The 23,279-nt window shown below is 44.6% G+C and overlaps 1 protein-coding gene across 1 annotated transcript in view; it reads right to left on the reverse strand.

Moving 5' to 3' along the window:
• LOC139226150 (acrosin-like) overlaps positions 1 to 23,279 on the reverse strand; it is a 50,108-nt gene that overhangs the window by 25,652 nt on the left and 1,177 nt on the right. Inside the window, exons 2-4 of the mRNA XM_070856792.1 lie at positions 20,412 to 20,537; positions 12,542 to 12,740; positions 2,820 to 3,082 (exon numbers count right to left, since the gene is read on the reverse strand). Coding sequence (XP_070712893.1) covers positions 2,820 to 3,082; positions 12,542 to 12,740; positions 20,412 to 20,537 — 588 coding nt within the window. The remainder of the gene's footprint in view (positions 1 to 2,819; positions 3,083 to 12,541; positions 12,741 to 20,411; positions 20,538 to 23,279) is intronic.

The raw sequence follows: 23,279 nt of genomic DNA on the forward strand, positions 1-23,279 counted from the left end.
ACCACCACCACCAGAAACATTTTACCGAGAAACGGGCCCGCATAGTCGACATGGATCCTCGACCATGGTCTGGAGGGCCAGGACCACAAACTTAGTGGTGCCTCTCTGGGCGCGTTACTCAACTGAGCACACATGCTGCATTGCCGTACACAGGACTCTAAGTCAGAGTCGATACCCGGCCACCACATGTGGGATCTGGCTATCGCTTTCATCATTACTATACCCTGGTGTGTGCTGTGCAGATCCGAGATGAACATCTCCCTGCCCTTTTGTGGTACCACTACGCGGTTACCCCACAACCCGAGTCCTGGAAGCATAGGCGACAGGTTGCAACTTCCCCGCAACGTTAGCTTCTTGTAATACACACCCGACTCTGTACGACGACACGTCACATGCTAGAAGTCTTTTACATGGGTTATACAATACAAGCAGCTTGTTGGAGCATAAAATGTTTCTGGCTTTCTCAAAAGCAATTACTTGTTTTTTTCCCCATACCCAGTTCTCACCTTTGCGCAATAACACATGTAGGCGCTCTAAAAGGGTGCTTAACCCTGGTAGGAAGTTACCAAAATAGTTGAGGAGTCCCAGGAACGACCGCAGCTCCGTGACGTTCTGTGGCCTGGGCGCGTTCCTGATAGCCTCTGTCGAATGCCGTCCGCCGCGATCTTTCTCCCCAAAAACTCAATTTCTGTTGCCATGAAGACGCATTTCGACCTCTTCAGCCGCAGCCCTATGCGATCCAGTTGCTGGAGGACCTCCTCCAGGTTTTGTAGGTGCTCGGCGGTGTCCCGACCCATGACCAATATATCGTCCTGAAAGACCAACGTGCGTGGTACCGACTTGAGTAGGTTCTCCATGTTTCTCTGGAAGATCGCTGCAGCCGACCGAATTCCAAACGGGCATCTGTTGTCGATGAACAGTCCCTTGTGCGTGTTGATGCAGGTGAGGCCCTTCGAAGACTCCTCCAGCTCCTGCGTCATATAGGCCGAAGTCAGGTCGAGCTTGTTGAATGTCTTGCCTCCTGCCAGCGTCGCAAATAGGTCGCCTGCCTTAGGTAGCGGGTATTGGTCCTGTAGCGAGAAACGATTAATAGTTACTTTATAATCGCCGCAAATCCTGACCGTGCCATCACTTTTGAGTACTGGAACAATCGGGCTGGCCCACTCGCTGAATTCCACTGGGGAGATGATGCCCTCACGTTGCAGCCTGTCCAGCTCGATTTCCACTCTCTCCCTCATCATGAGGTACTGCTCGCGCCTTGTGGTGAATGGGTCATGTCTCTGGGACCAAGTGGATCTGCACCTTCGCCCCGGAAAAGTTTCCAATGCCAACAAGGTGTGAATTGCCTTACATTCATCCTTTGTTGGGGACTCAGTCACCTGAGGCCTGCTGGCAGTTGCAGACTCATGGGTTCTGCCCTGTACATTTCTGCTCGCAAACACAGTTCCAGTTAATTTGTGAACATTGCTAGCACTTGTGTGCTGAGAGATTTGTTTGGTGTTTTCACTGGTGGACATAAACACCTGTGCTATCGCAATGGCCTTACTGAGGGTCGGTGTCTCTACAGTCAGAAGTTTTCATAGGATGGTCTCATGGCCAATGTCCAGTACAAAACAGCCTCTGAGCATTTGCTCCAGGTAGCCATCAAACTCACATTGTCCTGCAAGTCGCCTTAGCTTGGCGACATAGCTCGGCACTTCCTGACCTTCAGATCGCTGGCACGTGTAGAACCGATACCTTGCCATCAGCACACTCTCCCTTGGGTTAAGATGCTCCCGAACCAGTGTACACAGCTCCTCATATGACTTATCTGTGGGTTTCACCGGAGCCAGAAGATTCTTCATGAGGCTGTAGGTCGGTGCCTCGCAGATTGTGAGGAGGACCGCTCTCCTTTTTGCAGTGCTTCCTTCTCCGTCCAGCTCGTTGGCTGCAAAGTACTGGTCTAGCCGTTCGACATAGGCTTCCCAGTCCTCACCCTCTGAGAACTTCTCCAGGATGCCCACAGTTTGCTGCATCTTTGCGTTGGATTCGTATTCTCGTCGCCAGTTATTGTGTTCCTAACACAGATGAGGCTGCACACAGGGAGGTTAAAGTAACAGTGACCTCAGTCTTTAATAAGACACTCGAGTGAGGAACAGGCTTATATACAGTGCTCCCAAAGAATGCTGGGATCCCTTGGGACTTCAGGGGATGAGCTCCCTGGTGGCAGAACATGGGAGTGCATGCTTTACAGATACACAACAGTATTTGTGCTTGTGAAGTTGCTGCAATATATTTTAAGGTGCTTGTGCAGGTTGCGATCTCGCTGTATGTTTTACTTTCTGGCCTCAGTCCGCATTGTGTCCCTGGTTACCCTGGCAACCCGATGTTTTTGGCGCAGATCAACGCTCCACCCCCAAAACTAAAGGACAGGCTAGGTAGCGCCCAAATGAAAAAAATCTTGGAATATTTTTTTTTGCCGCACTTGGGCCCCCAAAAAGTGGGAGTAACTCTTCATGTACGCCAAAGAAAAGCTTTGGGGAAAATTGAGCCCTTAGTTATTGCATTGCTGATCACATCTGGAGCTACAAAAATTATTCTGTTTTTGTTTCAGCAAGTAATAAGATAATAACTTAAAAATGGTGTTTAAAGAGTTGCTCTGCAGAAGGTATGGTCTCTTCTGGAGTGTCAGCTTCCCATTGGCCAGCATAGCTACTCTGCAATGGTTTTTCAGAGCAAGCTAACCCGGGAGTTAAACCTGTCCCTAAACCTTGTTAATGTGCCCCTTAAAAGTGATTTTATGAGCTCTATATATAAAATATTACTGGTAAGGATACTACCATTTTGTTCCATAAGTCCCCATCCTGTAACGTGACAACGGGTCCACTTGTCATTATGAAATGGGCCTGGTGTTGGTAAGCATGCCGGTCTGACGTTGTCCCCAAACGTGATTGCTTTATTCACTTTAAGCACCGCCACATCATTTTGCGTCATGCCGTAGTTCTCGTGTAATATTAAGGCGTCTATTTTCCGAGTAACTGTCCATCTATTGGGCCTTCCCAATTCTCTTAGTCCCATCACAGCTCTCCAGATATTTTTGTTACTAGCACAATACAAAAGAAAACAGACAACTTTAATGTTGGAACCAAAATCATTTATGCAGCTGACTGGGTTCTTCTTTGACTATACAAACGGGCAGTAAAGCCAAAGAAACAACAGATCTGCAATTAAAATCATAGAAACATTCATAATCAGAATTTTAAAATAATTTAAAAATCTATATACAATTAGTGTTTCATGGTTTACATTAACTACGACTGCAACTAAGTAGATAATCCTTTACGTTATCTAGCAGGAGGCAAAATCACTTGTAGTTAAATGCAGTAACTCGAAAATGACAATACAGTCAACTAATTAGCACTCAAATGGCCAGCTTTGAAAAAGGCTTCAGAGTGAAGCAGGAAATGTTACACTGGTGCTGTAGCAGGTCCTCTTTGGAGATTATGGTTAGGACTTTGCCCGGTTCCCACCCTTTAGTAAATGTGCCCTGGGAGAACTTTATGGTGACCGTGGGTACAAAAAAAAAAATCAGTAATAAAACTTATCACATACTGACACCTTTCAACAAAAATAATTCATCCAAATTGTTTGTAAATTTACAACAAAAGCACCCCAAAAATGTTGGTTGTGTTCTCCTCACTGCATTGTGTGACTGGAATCTAGGGCTACTAGCTCCACAAACTTCTTAGTTAGACACTCATTGTCTTATTTCACAATTTCACAGGAGGCGTCTACAAGTCTGCTCATGCTCCCTTCTGAGGAACTCTGACACAAATTCAGGGAATCTTGAAGACAATTGTGGGTGATGTCTGTGGACTGAAAGCCAGAGTCAGGAAATTCTTGCAATGAACACTCCAAGACCAAGGGCTAGATTTAGAGTTGCCAACCTTCCAGGATTGCCCTGGAGTTTCCAGGAATTAAAGACTAATCTTCTGGACACCGCTGCAAGCAACCCAGAAGAAAAATCACAGGGACAATAAAAAATTGTGTTTCATGTTTTTTTCTATGAACGCTTTTGTTTACGAGTTAGAAAATTAATTTGACATGGGGGATAAAAGGCTGTTTGACTGAGAGTCAAGAATCATCCAATCAGGTAAAGAGTCTATTCACTTTCCAATTGGCCTGGGAAGGTGGTGCACCTCGAGGATGGGCATGTCAATGGCGGGAGTGTGGGGGCGAGGCAGGAGGTGATGAGATGACACCTCCAGGAATATGTCCAACCAGAGTTGGCAACCTTAACCAGAATGCAAATAAAAACATGTAAAACGAGTAGCAAATAATATCTATTCATGAGATGTTTGTTAGACTATGAGCAGATCTATTGAAAAGAATTGGAACTTACAATATATAACAAAAAAGAGAAAGTAGCAAAGACAACAAGAAGCAGGAAGTGACACTATGTTCTTCGATGCAACGCTGTATTTTTATGGTTTTGAGAAAATAAAGTTGAATGGTTCAGAGAATGTACTTAAAAATTGTTTATGGTCAGATCTGGGAGGGAGGTTTCAGGATAGAAGTACAAAATGGTCCAATTAAATCTTAAATATTTATTACTTGTAGGTGTCGTTTTATTTTTCATTCAGTCATATGTTGCACAGCTTGTGGGTGTTGCTTTTCATATTGGCCAATATCAACTTTGATGATGGACATCTTATGGGAGGGAAATTTCGATGGCTGGCCACCCGTTTCTCACCTAAAATAAATGGCGACCGACAGAAGATCTAAAGTAGTGGATAGGGGAATGTGGATGGATGTTATTTATATGGACTTCCAGAAGGCATTTGATAAAGTCCCTCATGGGAGACCGTTAGCTAAAGTTGAAACTCATGGAATTGAAGGCAAATTATTGACCTCGTTAGGAAATTGGCTGAGCGGGCAGGAGATAGTGAGTAGGGATAATGGGCATGTATTCTCATTTACAGGATGTGACTAGTGGTGTCCACAAGGATCTGTGATGGGCTCAACTATTCACCGTATTTATTAACGATTTAGATGATGGATTAGAAAGCCACATATAAAAGTTTGTTGATGACACAAAGATAGGCGGCATTGTAAGCAGTGTAGATAGAAGTATAAAATTACAAAGATATTAATAGATTAAGTGAATGGGCAAAACTGTGGCAAATGTGAGGTCATCCACTTTGGATCTAAAAAGGATAGAATAGAGTACTTTCTAAATGATGAAATGCTAGAAACAATGGAGATCCAAAGATTGTCATGGACAGGTACAGAAAATAATCAAAAAGGCAAATGGAATGCTGGACTTTATATCTAGAGGACTCGAGTACAAGAGGGTAGAGGTTATGCTATAGCTATGCCAAGCCCTGGTTAGACCACACCTGGAGTACTGTGAGCAGTTCTGGGCACCATACCTTAGGAAGGATATATTGACCTTGCAGCGTAGATTTACCAGAATGATATCTGGACTCTAAGGGTTAAATTAACGAGGAGAGATTACACAAACTAGGGTTGTATTCCCTGGAATTTAGAAGGTTTCGTGGTGATTTGATCAAAGATTTCAAGATATTAAGGGGAACTGATAGGTTAAATAGAGAGAAACTATTTCCGCTGGTTGGGAAGTCTAGGACTAGGGGGCATACGCTAAGAGCCAGGCCTTTCAGAAGTGAAGTTAGGAAACACTTCTACATGCAAAAGGTGGTAGAACTTTGAAACTCTCTTCCACAAACGGCAACTGATGCTAGGTCAATGGCTAATTTTAAATCTGAGACCAATAGATTTTGTGCATTGAATGGCGAAATGGCCTACTCCTGTTCCTATGTTCTAACCCCTCTCCCCTCCACAGAAAACTATTAGGAGCAATGAAATTAACTGGAATTTATTATTTTTTGTACAACATTTAACAAGCTGAAACATGAACTCTTAAATTTAATTTGAGATATTTTGGCATGAGCAAACTGCAGGTATATTCAAGGGATTGTTTATTTATTTTTATAAACTTTTATTTAACTTAGTAAAATGTCCCAAGGTACTTCACAGCAGTGTTACAAGAAGAAACAGATAAATTTGACACCGAGCCACAAAAGAAGAAATTAAGGCAGATGACCAAAAGCTTGGTTAAAGAGGTAGGTTTTAAGGAGCATCTTAAAAGGAGGAAAGAGAGGTAGAGAGGCAGATAGGTTTATTGGGGGGGGGGGGGGGGGAGGGAGTTCCAGAGCTTAGGGCCCAGGCAACAGAAGGCACAGCCACCGATGGTTGAACAGTTATCATGAGGGATGTTCAAGAGGGCAGAATTTGAGGAGCAAATTTGGCAAATAACTGTGTAGAGAAATACTGCCATTATTTACAGTTTTCATCCATTGTGTAATTTATTATAAAGAGAGGAGTTGCATTTCTTTTATTTGTGTATCTGAGCAAGAACTCAAAAATGTCAGTCGATATTTACATAGTGCTTTTAACGTTAAAAAAATTACCAAAGGTTCATCACAGTATGAGAAAAATTGATCATAAAACTTTGTCAGATGATTTAGGGAGGTGGCCAAAGCTTGGTTGTAGAGATAGGTTTTCAGGAGCCTTTCAAAGGCAGAGATAAATGTAGAGAGGTTAAGGGATTTAAGGAAGGAATTCAGAGAGTAGGGCTGTGCCAGCATGGTAGAATGGAAGACAATGTGGTGAACAAAAAGTCAGTCAGAGGCTTCCAGGACCGAGGATTAGCATAACAATGGTTACGGTTGAAGAGCTAGAGCTAGGAAGGTCATGCAGGGACTTGTCGATGAGAATGAGAATTCTAAATGTGATGCATTGGAGGATGGTGTCAGTGTAGGTCCTACACCAAGGAGGTGATGGCCAAACTGTGAGGCAGAATATGGGCGGAGGAGTATTAAGTTGGAGATTCTTGAGGTTGAAGATTAGGAAGCAGTGAATTGGATACTTTGACAAATTATAAAGGTTTTGGCAATGTGGCTGAGATGAGGAGTAGATTGAAGGCAGCTAACATTGCAAAAATGGAAATAAGTGGTTTTGGTGATGACTAGGACACAAGGTGTGATATTGCAGTCAAAGTTGAACCAGATAATATGGTTTCTCATTAGCATGGTTCAGTTTTGATGAGCAGCCAGAATGGGGGTGGAATCAGTGTCAAGGAAGCAGAGTTTTTAGGGAGTAATGAGTTTGGTTTTGCTGTTGTTCAATGAAGGAATTTCTGGCTTATCCTCAACTAAATATCAGGCAGGTAGTCTGGGGTTAAAAGATATGCTGTAAAGGTAGAACTCTGTGTCTTCAATGTAAGCCTACAGCTGATCCCTTGACAAATGGTTGATGTCACTGAGGGGTAGCATGTAGATACGAAAGAGAAGAGAGAGTGAAGGATAGACTTTTTGGGAACTCCAAAGTCACAGAGGCAAAGCTATTGCTGAATATGGGTGGCTTCACTGGGACAAGCAGGTGTGGAACCACACAAGGGCAGTCCGTGGAGCTGGACCGTGAACGAGAAGTGGTGGAGGCCATGTTGAATGCCACAGAGGTCAAGATGGACAATATGCTACAGTTGTGGTCACAGAGGTTGCTATTGGTCACTTAGATTAGGATGGTCTTGGTGTTATGAGTAGGGCAGAAAGTGAATGCAAGGTGATTCAAAAAGAAAGTTGTGGGAGAGGTGTGCACACAGCTGAGAAGTGATAACATATTCAAGGACCTTGGACAGGAAAGAAGGTGCTCCCTAAAGTCCAAAAGTCACAGGGCTAGATTTTCCATTATTTTTGCATGTAAAGTGCTCACTTAACGTCCATTTTACCGCTGAAGTGAGGTGTAACACCCAGATATCGCCCATTTAGCCACAAAATGGAAACTGATGGCCATTTTTCGAACACTTATTGCCGAGCATTACTTTCGCCATGTATGTAACGCTGGGAAAAAATACCACCCGCCCACTTTTTTTGGGCGGAATCATCAGAATGGGCGAAACCAATGCCCATATCATCGCCCAGCGTTACTTTCCACACGTAATTAACGCCGAGATTCAATAATATCGACCGCCCACTTTTTTTTGTCGTAAAGATCACATTTGCCGAAACGAATGCCCCGGAGGTCACCCAGCGTCACTTATATCGCTCGCCCAAACCACCACTCTGAAAAAGGGGAACTGTTCCGAATGAATCACAGCGGTGTGGGCGCCTTTTTTCAAATCGCAGGTCGCTTCATTGAAAAAGCTACTTCAACTTCGGGAGAGTTTGGATTGACTCTGGAGTTCTTCTCAGGTGAAGTGACCACCTGAACAGATATCTTTTCAGACTCTGGATGATTGGGTTTTACTGCAGGTGTCTTTTAGTGTGGAAATGATTGCTTCTGATCAATCGCTATTATACTTTTATTGGAACAGGGCTAGCCATTTCTCAGCCTGCATCGATTAATACGCAGATGCTGCAGAGTGCAAATGGCACAATGTCTAATGCACATCATTATGTACCCAATCTAAGACATGCCAGAATGAAAGAGGTCCAGACCACACACACCCCGCACTTAGTGAGAAGAGGTCTTACCGCAATGTGTCCGAGCACACCTGCCTTCAGAGACTGCGCTCCCACAAGGTGGTAATCAATGAAATATGTGAGCTCATCAGGCCAGATATGCAGCCTGTCATCAGGTCATCACTGTCAGTCGAGGTCAAGGTCACTGCATAGCACTGTCTTTCTATGCATCCGGTTCCTTTCGGGCCTCCGCGGTCAAGGTTTCCCCTCTGTCTCACCATGCGACACATCGTTGCTTTAGACAAGTCACGGAGGCTTTGAACGCACGTAGGATGGACTTTATCAGCTTCCCCATGACCATGGAGGCTCAGACTGACAGGGCTGGAGCATTCTACCACATTGCTAAGTTCCCCAGGGTGCAGGGATCATTACAGTGCACTCACATCGCCATGCGGACACCTTCTCAGGACGCAGAGCTTTTTCATAACTGAAAAGGATTTCACTCCCTGAAGGTCCAACTAGTTGTCCACCACAACCAGATAATAATGGCAGTGAATGCCAAATGTCCGGGTAGCTTCGATGAGATCACATCCTGCGTGAGAGCGCTGTCTCTGACTTGTTTAACAGTCAGCCACAAGGACAATGCTGGATGCTTGGTGACAACCGATAAGCCTAGCCACCTGGCTGATGACCTCCCTGCATGACACCCACACCGAGGCTGAGAAGCGATACAACCAGAGCCAGAGAGACACACGCCAAGTGTTCCAGAAAAACAATAACTGTGCTTAAGCAGCACTTTAGATGCCTGGAGCACTTCAGAGGGGAGCTAGAATACAACCCTGAGCAATTAGCTAAATTCGTGGTCGTATGCTCCATGCTGCACAACCTGGCTATCAGGAGGGGACAAAAAGGGACTGATGGTCCACCTCAGGAGAGAGAGGAAGAGGAGGGCGGGGGGCTGGATGCTGAGCTAGGCCAGACAATCAGGCTGACTATGCAACCATGCCCATGCCCCCCTCCAGACCATAGGAAAGCTACATAGCTGCAAGACTCTTGCGTCAGGAGCTCATAAATGAGCGATTTGCCTGAAAAAATGTTGGTGATTGACAAAGCTGACACACTGCTGTGTGTGGGTGCAGCACCTTGGTGCCAGTTAAAGTTTAAGTTGATTCAAATAAAGTTTTATTTAAACCTTTCATGTTAAGGAATCACCAGTGTGTAACAGTCCAGCTATCTGAGACAATGTGCAACAAGGTTATGTTGAATAAAAAACATTTTATACGACCATTGGTCTGATATCATAAGTATCACGGGCAAAAACATCCCACCCCCACCCCACTTTTTTGACCATTGATATCAATCAAAAGTTCAACATGACCAGCAACCACAGAATACAAATGCAAAGCAGGAGGGTGGCCCCCTCCCCCCATACATTACAACAAATTGCATACACCCAGATGGAGATATAACACAGCCATCACCTGCGGACATGCACGTCACTTTCCTTCCCCCCGCTCCCGTTCTCCTCCCCACCTATACCCCTTCCCCTCCTCGCTCCATGCCGCCTGGCCGAAGAGCTCCTCAGGCGGTGCCTCATTGAGGGGGTGAAGGCAGAGGTGGTAGTTGCATGGCTACAGGAGCGGTAGATGCCGAGGTGGGAACATTCTCGGATCCAGAAGCAGGATCTTGGTCCTGCCTCTCATCTGTCGTTGGCACTGGTGGTGCGGAACCTAGGGGTGGGCTCAGAGGCCATTGGGAGACCTGTGCCAGCAGTGTTCCTGGCTATCATCTCCAGGGCCTCCACTATCCGCGGAACTTACTGAGTCATGGTGGCCAGCTGTCGGGATATGCCCCCCAATGCATCGAGGATCTGGTCACCAATGTCTACAGTCCTCCTGGACAACTGTACCATCTCTCCGCTCTCATGTGGCACTCGTGGACCAGACCTGCCGCGTCCACAAAATCTCCGCGGGGTCGGCACCATCCTGGGGATAAATGGGGTGCCCTGTGGTGAGGTGCTTGGGCCCGGTACCTCCAGAGTGGAGGCAGGAATGGCCGGAGGAGCACTAGATGGCCTTGGGGTGGAATGCCTTCTGAAGCCTGGCGATGCAGGTTCCTCGAAGTCCGCGCTCTCATCCATAGACAACAGACCCAGCGGATTGACAGGCGCGAATCGGAGCTCCTTCGCACCAGATGTAGATCTTCCGGCGAGTCTGGCCTCTGTAGTATTGCCTTGGGACGTGCTGCTGGTTGAGCTACAAAACACAAATGAGGTTATTAGAGAAGGGGGTGCTAGGGTTACAAGGCGAGTCCAGCGCTACACACAGCATATGCATGACAAAAGCACAACTGCTATCAAAATCATCACAGACATCACATTTCATGACCATCAACACATTCTGCATTGCAATGATTTTCATCAGGCCAGCATTATTTATAGGACAATTTCATAAATCATCTATCATATTATTGTTCGGATACGAGTGGCTGTGGCAATCACGCAATGGTGTATACTTTACTCATGTGGCATCACTTCAGGGTCTGCAGCTCCTTGCGTGGCTGTCCGGGGGTGCCTCCCCACGAGTGCAAGCACCCGCTCCTCCACGTCAGTGATGTCACTGGGGACTGGTGGCTCCCCCACCCGTTCGCCTCTGCATGGACCTCATCGTCGATAGCTTCTTCTGTAAAAGGTAACAGGATGACATGGCATGAGATCATTGCATGATATCATTGCTAGGTACTGTCACAGAGACTGATACAACACATAACCGGCAGATGTAATCATGATTATTATGATAATTATCATTCTTTACCTAAAGACGTATATCGTGACCGCAGGCTTTGAGTACAACATTCCCGGTAAAAGTGAAAGACCTTACATCTGATGATAGTCACTCATGACTCTTACAAATCAAATTATATAAATACACAAGTACATGTAAATCAATGTAATACTTACTCTTGCGGATCCGACAAGGTCATTCCATTGTTTGTGGCATTGGTTGCCCTCACGCTCCTTGTTGGTCGCCGATGAGACCACCTCTGCTATCTCGGCCCATATCTTCTGGTAGGCCTTTGGGGTAGGCTTCCTATGCCCTCCCTGGGTCAAATCACCCCAGCATAACTCAACCTCCTGCAGGAGGGAGGCATTTGCCTCGTCCGAGGATCTCTTCACTCTTTAGCGCCCTCCAATGTGCTCCTCTCCCAGCTCACTGCTCTCGTCAGTGTCAGTCTCCACAGCGTGCTGTGATGCCTCCTTCTCTCCCTTTATTATAGGCACCAAATTCGGGCAAATATCTGGCTGACAACAGCTAATTTTTTCCTCACAATTTGCTCTAAAGCTCCAAGCTCTCCCTCTTCCCTCCCAAAGCAGCCACACCACACCCACACACGCCTTCACTTCCTCTCAGCTCCCTCTCTCTCTGTCTCCCCTTATGCACATATCATAATGACCCTTGACCTCCTGGATCGCGGGAATCGAGCTTGGCCATGTCATTGCTAAGGACGGCAACACTTTACGGCAGACGGTCAGAGAGATTTAATGCTACCGTTCATTTCATATCGCTTGCGGTAACGCCCAATTTAAAAAATGGAGACGAGGGGCTTTGAGAATGGGTGACAAGCCGGTGATCTGAAAACCCATTTTTACCGCCCACGCCGGAAATACCGCCCATTTTTGGGTGATCTGCACAAAAGTGTAAAATCTAGCCCACAGACTTGAGTGAACAACTAGCCTTGTTTCTGGCCTTCCTCCCAACAGACAAATTCTGATACTACTCCAGGATCATCCTGCAAAGCAAGGATAAACCACAACACCTTTTCTCAGCAATAAACCACCTCCTGAAACCTGTTACCCTCCCCCCACCCCTACCTCCAACATCAAGTGCGGGAAACTCATGTACTTCCACTGAGTAATCTAATTTGATGTTGTGAATTGGAACTGAATTCTTAATTATTGATTATAACTTGTTGTGTGGTGCAATGGTAACTTTGAATCTGGAATTAAGAAATAAGCAACCCGAGCCTGCTCAACATCTCCTACAGAATATTAAAATAATAATCTTAGCTGGAAAACATACGCGTATCCTTCGCCATGAGGAAAGCAGTGCGCTGCTGATAAAAGCCACCATTGACTGATAATTGTTGCTCCACACAAGTGCGCATTTATAGTTGTCACTTGAAGGCTAACTTGCCAAGGCCATGCGCCTTCCACTGCAGACCGACCTCCTACTATTCGAGATTGACTTGATTTTACTGTAACAGATCTTGTACCGCATTCTGAAAAGAAAGATTTACATTTACAAAGCTTAATATCTTTCCGTTATACCGGCAGAACTCATAAGGTTTCTTCACACAGACACCCTTGATGATCTGGAGCCAGTGCAGTTCCCAGAATGTCAAACCATTGGAGAGGATTTTCAGTTCTTGCTATAGCCAATTATATACTAACAAGCTCAGCATGAACTGTTCACTGTGTTAAGATTTTGGCACTATAATGATAGCTAAATAAATAAACCTGCTACATCATCTTTTTGGAAGTGGGGCAAACACAAGAAAAATGTTTTCTGCTTCTGCTTTGCCATTCAATAAGATCATGGCTGATCTTCAACCTCAACACCACTTTCCTGCCCAATCCTCAAGTCCCTCGATTCCCTTAGAGTCCAAAAATCTATCTATCTCAGCCTTAAATATATTCGATTAAGCATCCACAGCCCTCTGGGGTAGAGAATTCCAAAGATTCACAACTCTGAGTGAAGATATTCCTCCTCATCTCAGTCATAAATGGCCGACCCTTTATCCTGAGACTATGACCCCCAGTTCTAGCCAGGGGAAACATCCTCTCAGCATTTACCCTGTGAAGTGGGGCTATCGAGCTCTGTTATAATTAAAGGATTAAGAATGGATCTCTGAATTAAAATGAGCTGACATAGGCTTTTGTAGTGGTCAACCTTATAAAAGGTGTTTAAAGGGAAATAACATATCAGAATGATTAATTGTTACAAGCTGTGTAACCTGAGGACAATTACAGGAGGCCCAACTGTTGAACCACAGGAAACCCAGAGGGGCAGATAAACAGGGCAAGGGGTCAAAAGTGACATAATGGAAAAAACTTCATCTGGTCAAGGCAAGGGAGATAAGATAACATTCCAATGTGCTAATGAACTTTTGGGACACAGTGAGGTTTATGGAAAAGCACTGGAGATAGGTGTGGTCAGGATTGTACCTTTATTTTGAGTGACAAGGGTTTTGACCATTCAAATCAATGTATGTCTCATGTTTTGAATGTCCGGCCATTATAGGCCAAGGAACTGTATAAAAACTCTGTGTTTCCTTTGTTCAGGGAGAGCAAGTGCACCCTTGCAAGAAATTAAAGACTACTTGAATCTTCGAACTCAGACCTAGTGTTGAGTGTTCATTTGAAATACTCCACTACAATTGGCGCTGCGAGCTGGGTCTCAAGCGGGTGGCGGACACCAGCTGATGGAAGCCATGTCAAAGGCGTGAGTATGCTTTAATTACCACACAGAGTTAGGACAAGAGCAGAAATCTGTCTGGTGTCAGCTGCCTGAGAGATCTGAATCTACAGGTCTGGCCGAGACGTCAAGTAGTCAGCAGAAGATCCCAGGTGAAACAATTGCAATCGGTTATATAGAAGTGTGTCTGTGTAATGTTGCGATTGATAATTGATAAGGTTGCAAGTAATGGCCTCACTTGAGGAATAAGTAAGGGACATACCGCTGACAACCAATAAGGTTGCAAGTATTAGTCTCACTCAGGGTGAGTAAGTAAGGGACGTACCGCTGACAACCTACAGCCATGGGAAGTGAGAAACTCGAGTGGGGACCAGGGGTCCCGGACATGGTACCTAGCAGACAAAAATCAAAAACTAATTGAAATAATGATTAAACAAAATTGGAAACCAGACAACCCACCCGCTGAACAAAGAAAATGATGGGAGTCGGAAAACAAACACAAGGAGGAGAAAGTCCTCATTTTAGTCACTTGCGCATATTATGAATTAAGTAAATGGCTAGAGTATTGACTGAGAAAATGACAGTAGATGTGATGAAGACAGCATCCATCAGGACACATAAAAAAGGAACTGCCAGCAGCCCCCATCAATTAGAGACAGTGTTGGGGGGGGGGGGGGCTGGTGGTAGGACATCCGAAGTCTGTTATAACTGCAACACACTGACAAACGTGGTGGAAATGTAGAGAGAGAGAGAGGCTCTTTGTAATGCAAGAAATGAGAGGTCGAAGTTAGGTGCTATGGTGACCGTTTTAAAAAAAAGCAGGAAGCAATTCTAAAAAGGAGATGTTCAGTGGGAATCCAAACCATGAATGGTAGGCATTTATCAGCAAAAAGTGCTAAAAACTACAGGGGCAACAGATTATGGTGCAGATTATAAAACAAACATTAAATGGTACGACACTGAAAAGTGCAGAGGAACAAAGAGACCTTGGCGTGCATGTCCACAGACCTTTGAAACTGGCAGACTAGGTAGATAAGGTGATTAAGGCGGCATATGGAATACTTGCCTTTATTAGTCGGGGCATGGAATACAGGAGCAGAGACGTCATGCTTGAACTGTAGAAAACTCTAGTTGGGTCACCACATTACAGGAAAGATGTGATTGCACTGAAAAGGGTGCAGAGGAGATTTACAAGAATGTTGCCTGGACTGGAGAATTTTGGCTGTGCGGAAAGATTAGAGATGCTGGGTCTCTTTTCTTTGGAACAGAGGAGGCCTGAGGGGAGACTTTATTGGAGGTGTATAACATTAGGTGGGGCCTGAATAGAGTGATAGGAAGGTCCTGTGTCCCTTAGCGGGCGGAGAGGTCAACAACCAGAGGGCATAGGTTTAAAGTAATTGAAGGGAGGTTTAGAGGAGATATGATAGGGATCAGAAATTGAAAATTGATTTCAGGAATAATGGATAAATAGTTATAACTGAATCAAAAGGAGAAAAAGGGAAGATCATGTTTCTTTCTTACTGTTCACATGTTTTTCTTTGATGTTTCAGTTAAGTTTTAGGAAAACATGTGCGATTGTTCCTTTGTTTGGCTGTGGCTCCTCCCCCTTTTCCAAGTGATATTGGAAAGTTTAATATTGGAGTTACCGAGGTTAATTAACCTATTAAAAACCAGACTTTATTATGGCCATGATCAAATTCTGGTTGATGTAAATTGTGTGGAGAGTCTTTAGTTCCGGACATAAGGCATTTCACATTAATAATTGGTATGGTTTTTTAAAATTCTGACCAATGTGTAACTGGGGAGAAAAGAATGAAATACTATTATGTGCAAAGTTGTTTTTCTGAATGTTTATTTTGAGAATAAAAACATGGAGACTTTACAAAAGTAACATTTTTAACTGGAGAGTTTAAACTGAAAAATGGTTTTGTAGGCTGAAATCAACATTTATTGATGGTGTCTGTGTTTGTCAGCTTTCGAAACAAAGGGAATGAACTCTTTCACAGGCAGCTGTGAACTCTGTTTTAACTCAGTGGGTGATACCTTTTTAATATTGGAAATCTTCTAAATTTGAAGAGAATCACCAGAGATTCTGTTTCTTTTCAAGTAGGTGACCATTGGGAAGAAGCGATTATTTAAAGGGGTTAGTGGATTGTGCCTGAGGGGTCAGGAGAGCACATCACTGTAACCGACTACAGCTGAGAGTAAATCTCAGAAGTGGGATTTGTCCTCTCCAGGGGAATGAGGAAGAAGGGGTGCCTAATGGGATACCCCCACCTAATCAGGTACAGTATGATCCAAAGGGAAATGGACAGGACACGGGAGCTGGAAGAATTTGTCCACAGACATACCTCGCAAACCCCGCCAATCTCACAAAAGTAGTAAGAGACATATCATGAATGGTAGACGTAGGGATGGCCATTATATCAAGGGGTGCAAGGACGGGAGCGTGGTTATACAAGCAGTAGCCCAGTCGTCTCCCTTGCGTAACAGCTTGTGCAACGGTTCCAGTAAGGTGCTCAACCTTGGAAGAACGTTACGCAATTGTTGAGGAGTCCCAGGAACGAGCGCAGCTCCATTACATTTCATGGTGTGGGTGCATTCTAGATGGCCTCTGTCTTTGAGTCCGTGGGTCTGATGCCGTCTGCCGCTATCTTTCTCCCCAGGAATTCTACCTCTGGCACCAGGAAGACACATTTGGATCGTTTCAACCGGAATCCAACTCTGTTTAGTCGACTTAAAACTTCTTCCAGGTTGTGCAGGTGTTCGGAGGTGTCGCAGCCAGTGATGAGGATGTCGCCCTAAAATACGACGGTGCTTGGAACCGATTTCAACAGGCTCTCCATGTTTCTTTGGAATATGGCTGCAGCCGAGCGAATCCTGAACGAGCACCTGTGGTACACGAACAGTCCTTTGTGCATGTTAATTTTTTCGACAACTTAACCAGCTGCTGGATCATGTAAGTGGAGGTTAGATCCAGCTTGATGAATGCCTTTCCCCCTGCTAATGTCGCGAAAAGGTCATTGGCTTTGAGTAGTGGGCACTGGTCCTGTAATGAGACTCGGTTGATCGTTACTTTGTAGTCGCCACAGATTCTGACCATGCCATCACTCTTTAGTACCAGACCAATCGGACTGGCCCACTCATTGAACTTGATTGGCGATATGATTCCCTCGTGTTGAAGTCTGTCCAATTTGATCCGCTCGAGTCTTGTGATGAATGGGCCGTGCCTTGGGGACCAAGTGGATCTGTACTTTGGTGCCTGTGAAGTTGCCGATGTCTGGTTCAAATAAAGATGGGAACTTGCTCAGCACATGAACACAGGAAGCATTGTCCACTGACGATAATACTTTGATGCCTTCCTAGTTCCACGAATCTTCCCTATCCAGCTTCTGCCAAGCTGCGTTGGCCCATTGCCTGGTACAATCCACAGTGGCAGCTCATGTGCCTCTCCATCATAGGATACTTTTACGTTCGCACTGCCAATAACTGGTATCAGTTCCTTGGTGTAAGCGCGCAGCTTTATCTGAAATCGGGCTCAGCTTGGGTCTTTGTGCTTTGTTGTTGCCCCACAGCCTATCAAATGCCTTCTGGCTCATTATTGACTGATCCGTCCCCATGTCCCGCTCCATGGATACAGGAACGCCATTTAATTTGATTTTTATCATCATGGGAGGACTTTTTGTGGAGAAGGTGTGCACCCTGCACACTGCTCCCTCGGGCTGAGTTGCCTTTCTAGCTTGTCCTTTGTGATCCACGCTGGATCAGGACTCTTCTGCGGACTCCACTGCCATGTGGTGAGTTGCAGTACGTTTGCACATTGGCTGGAGATGGCCCCTTGTTCTGCAGCTTTTGCACGCATAGTCTTTAAATCGACATTGATAGGCCCCATGATTACCCCCGCAACATCAGCATTGTGTTAATGATTTCGCATTTACACCCCTTGGCGGCCTAGCAGCAGCAAGCTTGTAGACTCTGCTCTGTACAGTTCTTATTAGTTCAACAGTTCTGCCTGCAATCGGCATTATTTTACGTACAGTACTTGCCAGTGAGCTCTAATTCTGGTAGGAAGTCATCTGTATGGTATCGTGACTCGAGAACATGAACTCCTGGCTTATGGTGATGGCCTTCTTCAGATCAACGGTTTCGGCAGCCAGTAGCGTGTGAAGGATAGCCTCGTGGCCTATGCCCATCACAAAAGTGTCTCGCAAAGCATCATTCAAAAATCCCACGAATTCACACGGTCCCGCGAGCCGTCTGAAGTCGCCGATGTACTTCGCCATGTCCTGGCCCTCCGGGGGCGGAGTGTGTAAAAGCGATACCTGGCCGTTAAGATGCTCTCCGTTGGTTTGAGGTGTTCCCGAATCAGCGTGTGCAGTTCTGCATATGACTTCTCCGTTGGTTTCACTGGTGCAAGCAGATCCCTGATTAGGCCGTAGACCGTGGACCCACAGCTGGTCAAAAGAATCACCCTGCGTTTTCCTTTCAGTGCCTCGCCGTCCAGGTCGTTGGCCACAAAGTGCTGGTCAAGCCGCTAGATAAAGGCTTCCCAATCTTCATCCTCTGCATACTTTTCTAAAACACCAACGGCAGCCATGACTGCGTAAAAGTTTGTGATCTGTAACTCATCGACAGTTGTTATATCTGCAATTACCATTGAATAACTCCATGAGGCCTTGTACTGTGAGTAAGAGCTATGTGACTTCAGTCCATTTAATACGACTGTAAAGTGAGAGGCAGCATGCCTTTTATATTCCCCTGCACACCTGGGCAGGTAACCCCTGGGACCTCCAACAGCAGCACCCTCAGGTGTACATCGTACATAATTACATAGTGAATACAAAGTGTTTGCATACATGACACGGACGATGTGGCCCGCCCAATGGAGCTGATCGAGCGTGGTCAATGCTTCGATGCTGAGGATGTTGGGCTGAGCGAGAACACTGACATTGGAGCGTCTATCCTGCCAATGGATTTGCAGGATCTTGCGGAGGCAACGCTGGTGGTACTTCTCCAGCGTTTTGAGGTGTCTGATGTATATAGTCCACATAGGCGGGCGGGTATCACTACTGCCCTGTAGACCATAAGCTTGGTGCCAGATGAAGTCCTGGTCTTCAAATACTCTCTTCTTCAGATGGCCGAAGACTGCGCTGGCACGCTGAAGGCAGTGTTGGACCTAGTCATCATGTCTGCCCTTGCTGATAGACTCCCACGGTATAGAAAATGGTCCACGTTGTCCAAGGCCTCGTCATGGATTTTGATAATCAGGGGGCAGTGCTGTGTGGCGGAGTCAGGTTGGTAGGGGACCTTTGTCTTACAGATATTTAGCGCAAGGCCCATGTTCTCATACGCCTCAGTGAAGGTGTTAACGATGGCTTGGAGTTCGGCCTCCAAGTGTGCATAGATGCAAGCGGCGTCTACGTACTGTGTCCAATGACAGCGGGTTGGAGCCCGCTGTCAACCTGCCTCTATGTCAAGTGCCGGGGCAATCTCTTCCGCCCACTGGAAGGGAAGAGAATCTCCCTGCGTGCTGTGACTCCCTCCATAAGCATCTGGAGGGAGTCGTGGGAGAGTCAGGGTGCAGCCATGTTCCTTTGTGCAATGCTCGTCAGCACAACTGTCAAAATCAATGCGGACATGGTCCCTTTAAGGAAACCGGCTGACGACACGTCAGCAAATAACATCATCAGAACCCCTTCCTTTTAATTGGCTGGCAAACTTGCAGGGTGGGCTCATCAACGTAAAATTCTTTTCACAGAGCGGGATGGAGCCAGGAGTGGGGTCACTATCCGCCACCTATGCCGGCCACACTGAACCCGCCTCGGTGGGTGAAATCACGGCCTCTGTGTCCTCCTCACAGCTTACTTTTCCACCTAGCTTTGCATTATCAGCAAACTTGAATACATTACACTTGGTCCCCCTCAACTAAGTCATTAATATAAATTGTAACAAGCTGAGGTCCCAGTGCCAATTCTTGCGGCACCCCACTAGTTACAACCTCCAAATCTGAAAATGGCCAGTTTATCCCTACTCTCTGCTTTCTGTTCTTTTAGCAGTCCTCTATCCATGCTAAAATATTATCCCCAATCCCATGAGTCCTTAACTTGCGTAGTAACCTTTCGTGTGGCACCTAATCGAATGCCTTTTGGGATCCAAATACACTACCTCCATGGGTTTCCCTTAGTTACATCCTCAAAAAACTCTTTCATTAAACCATGTTGACTCTGTTTAATCATATTATGATTTTCTAAGTGCCCTGTTATCACTTCCTTAATGGATTCCAACATTTTTCCTACTCCTGATGTCAGACTAACTGGCCTTTAGTTCAGTTTTTTTCTCTCCATCCTTTCTTGATTAGCGGTCCAATCCACTGGGACAGTTCCAGGATCTCAGGAATTTTGGAAAATCACAACCAATGCATCCATTATCTATGCAGCCACCTCTTTTAGAACCCCAGGATGTAGGCCATCAGTACCAGGGGATTTGTCAACTTTTAGTCCCATTAAGTTCCCCTGAACTTTCACTTTACTAATATTAATTAGTTCCTCACTCTCATTAGACCCTTTGTTCCCCACTATTTCTGGTATATTTTTGTCTTCTACTGTGAAGACAAAATATTTGTTTAATGAGTGAACAGTTATATTTCACTTTTTAATCTGCTGTTTGCCTACAGCAAGTTAGAAAACTAGCAAAATGTTGACACCAGAAAGTGATAACTCAAAAACAGCTCTGAAGATCAGCCTACCACGTTGAAAGTGTAATGGGTCATGCACTTGTCAATTTAAGTCACAGATATACCTAATAACCCATTGTATAGCAGAGGATTGTGGCAAAAATTGAAGGGATTTTCTTTGCTTCTGGAGGAGAAGTTGAAATGTTGCTAAGTCTACAGTTAAGTTGGAGTTAACAATTGTCAGTGTTGTGGGGGTATGTTTCTCCCACTGATCCCCCAGGTCAGAGGCTGGCACTCTTCTGACTTCTCCTCCCTATACTCCACGCCAACTGACACTAACGTTTATATCCTGATTTGCAAGCAAGCTACTGAGTTGAACAAGCAAGTCGCTTACAACTAGGGATGGGCAATAAATGCATAATTGCCAGCACCACAAGAACAATTTTTTTTTTTTTTTTTAAATTGTCATTTGTATCCAAAAACTAATGGTCTATCTCCTCAATTAAATATTATAACATCCTTCAAGCGGCTTAACCAGTGTTGAAAGAAAAGTTAATCAGGAAACTGTGGCGATTGTGTGTTGTTAGTTTGAAGTACTAATTAAATTACCTACTGCCAGGTGCCTTGTTCACAAGCCAGTGTGGGAGACACCTGTCCCCCCAAAAAAAAAGAAAAAAAAAAAAAGAGGGCAGTTATAAGTGTCTGGAGTGTCCCCAAGATCGGGGGGCACTTGATTTAACTGTTTAATTTTGTTCTCCAATCAAAAAAGAGTTGTGGGAGACACCTGATCACATGCTTCCCTGTGGACACAGAAGAGATTTGTATAGCATTCTGGGCAACCTTGCAGAAGCAGTGAGCCAGCGTGGGAATGTTTAATTCCCACAATCATGTTTGTCACCAGATACTGACAAGTGGACACAACTCAAGAAATGCTGAAATGTCAACATTTGACATGAATGTATGAGTGTTTTGGCAAACGCCATCTGCCAGGACATTCTCTATATTTGATAGTGTCAATAAATTCAAGGGGGAGCTGGATAGATGTTTGACAGAGAAAGTGCTTGAGAGATATGGGAAATAGAGTAGTCTCTGGTATTTTTTGAATTTAGGATTTAGTCAATTAGATGGCAATGGTCTTTCCCAGTCCTATACATTCCTATGTCCTGCTACCTTATGTTGACTCTCCTCATAATAGATAGAGACTGTATTTCAGAGTAATCAACTATTGATTATCCTTTTTTATTTAAAGAAAGGTTTTGCAATGATACCAACTTGCTGTAATTGATATGCAGACTTCACAACCAAATGTTCAGTTTGCAAAATTCTGGTGTATTAAATTGAAGATGGAAGAGTAATGGCAGAAAATAAGACATAGTACACAAATATATATTGCTGCTACCAAGTACAAGTAAGTTCCCCTAATTTTCAAGAGCTTGGTACAGTTGAGACTAGAGATACTCGTCTTTATTTAGCAGGGTCTTCTTTAGGTCCTTACTGTGAATAAACACCATTTGGGATTTTCTGCTCTTTGCGGGACATGAGGCAATTGAAATCCATGACCCAGAGTTGCAGTTTACTAGTTTTTCCACTGTCATTTGGCCCAGGAGTGCTTTGGGGAATTCAAAACAACTAATAATCTTGTAGCAATTACATCATAATCTGAACTCTTCACTGTGGGTCATGTACACAGTGACATATAAATGGGAGTCCTGATAGTCACTTCCACAAAAACAGCCCCAGCAAGAAGTTATAAAACGCTGTAAAATTAATACCATATATATCCAATGCCAGGGTGCTGAATTCCTCCATTAAATAATTGCCTAACCTCTACAGGGTCCCATTTTTCTGTGTCTCAGAATATTACGAATGCTGTCATTCCTGCCCATTATGGAGCAGGGCCACAATTCTACACTTGTAATAATCTTTGACACCTCAGCAGATGTTATATTAACATTTGCAATATTGGGAGAGATAAGGAAATAATCTGTAATATGCTATTTTATATCTGCCATTTAATCATAAAGACTCAAGGTTATGTCTAACAGTTTAAATGACTAAGTTGCAAACCTGGCGTTAATATGCCCGGACTAATAAATCCATGAGCAGAAACGTCAAAAAATCCTCATTTTGACTGGGGTTTATTTTTCTTCTGAAGGCAATTTTAACTGGAAAAAAAGAATCTTAGTTATCATGAATACGACAGCCAGGCAATAAACTTACCTATTTTTGGTTCTCCATTTGCTAAAATAATGAAACCCGATAAAAAGACTGCACAGAACAAGAAACTATCGCTGAAACTCGGGCGGATATCCGTGCTCATTATCCAGGGTTGTTTGACTGCAGCCACTTCAGTCAAGCTGCAGCGAACGTCACTCAGCCATATTATGACGAAAAATCACCATGACTGTTCACTTCACAATGTCTTTCATCAGAAATCAATGCAATGAATGATTGCATGTTTCACTGAAATGAGATAACCGTTAGACATAATCGGGAACTGGTCAATATCACACAACATAACTGGACGTTTGATACAGTTTCTGTCTAGAGTACACTTCAACTATTACCATGTAAATGGTTATTTAAGACTTCCAAGCAGGGGCGCCCGAACCCTCAGAGTATACTAATTCATCAAATCTCGGCTTCTCGGTCACTAGGTTGCTATTTTCT

Source organism: Pristiophorus japonicus, chromosome 16, assembly GCF_044704955.1.
Source record: "Pristiophorus japonicus isolate sPriJap1 chromosome 16, sPriJap1.hap1, whole genome shotgun sequence".
In the NCBI taxonomy this organism is placed as follows: Eukaryota; Metazoa; Chordata; class Chondrichthyes; family Pristiophoridae; genus Pristiophorus; species Pristiophorus japonicus.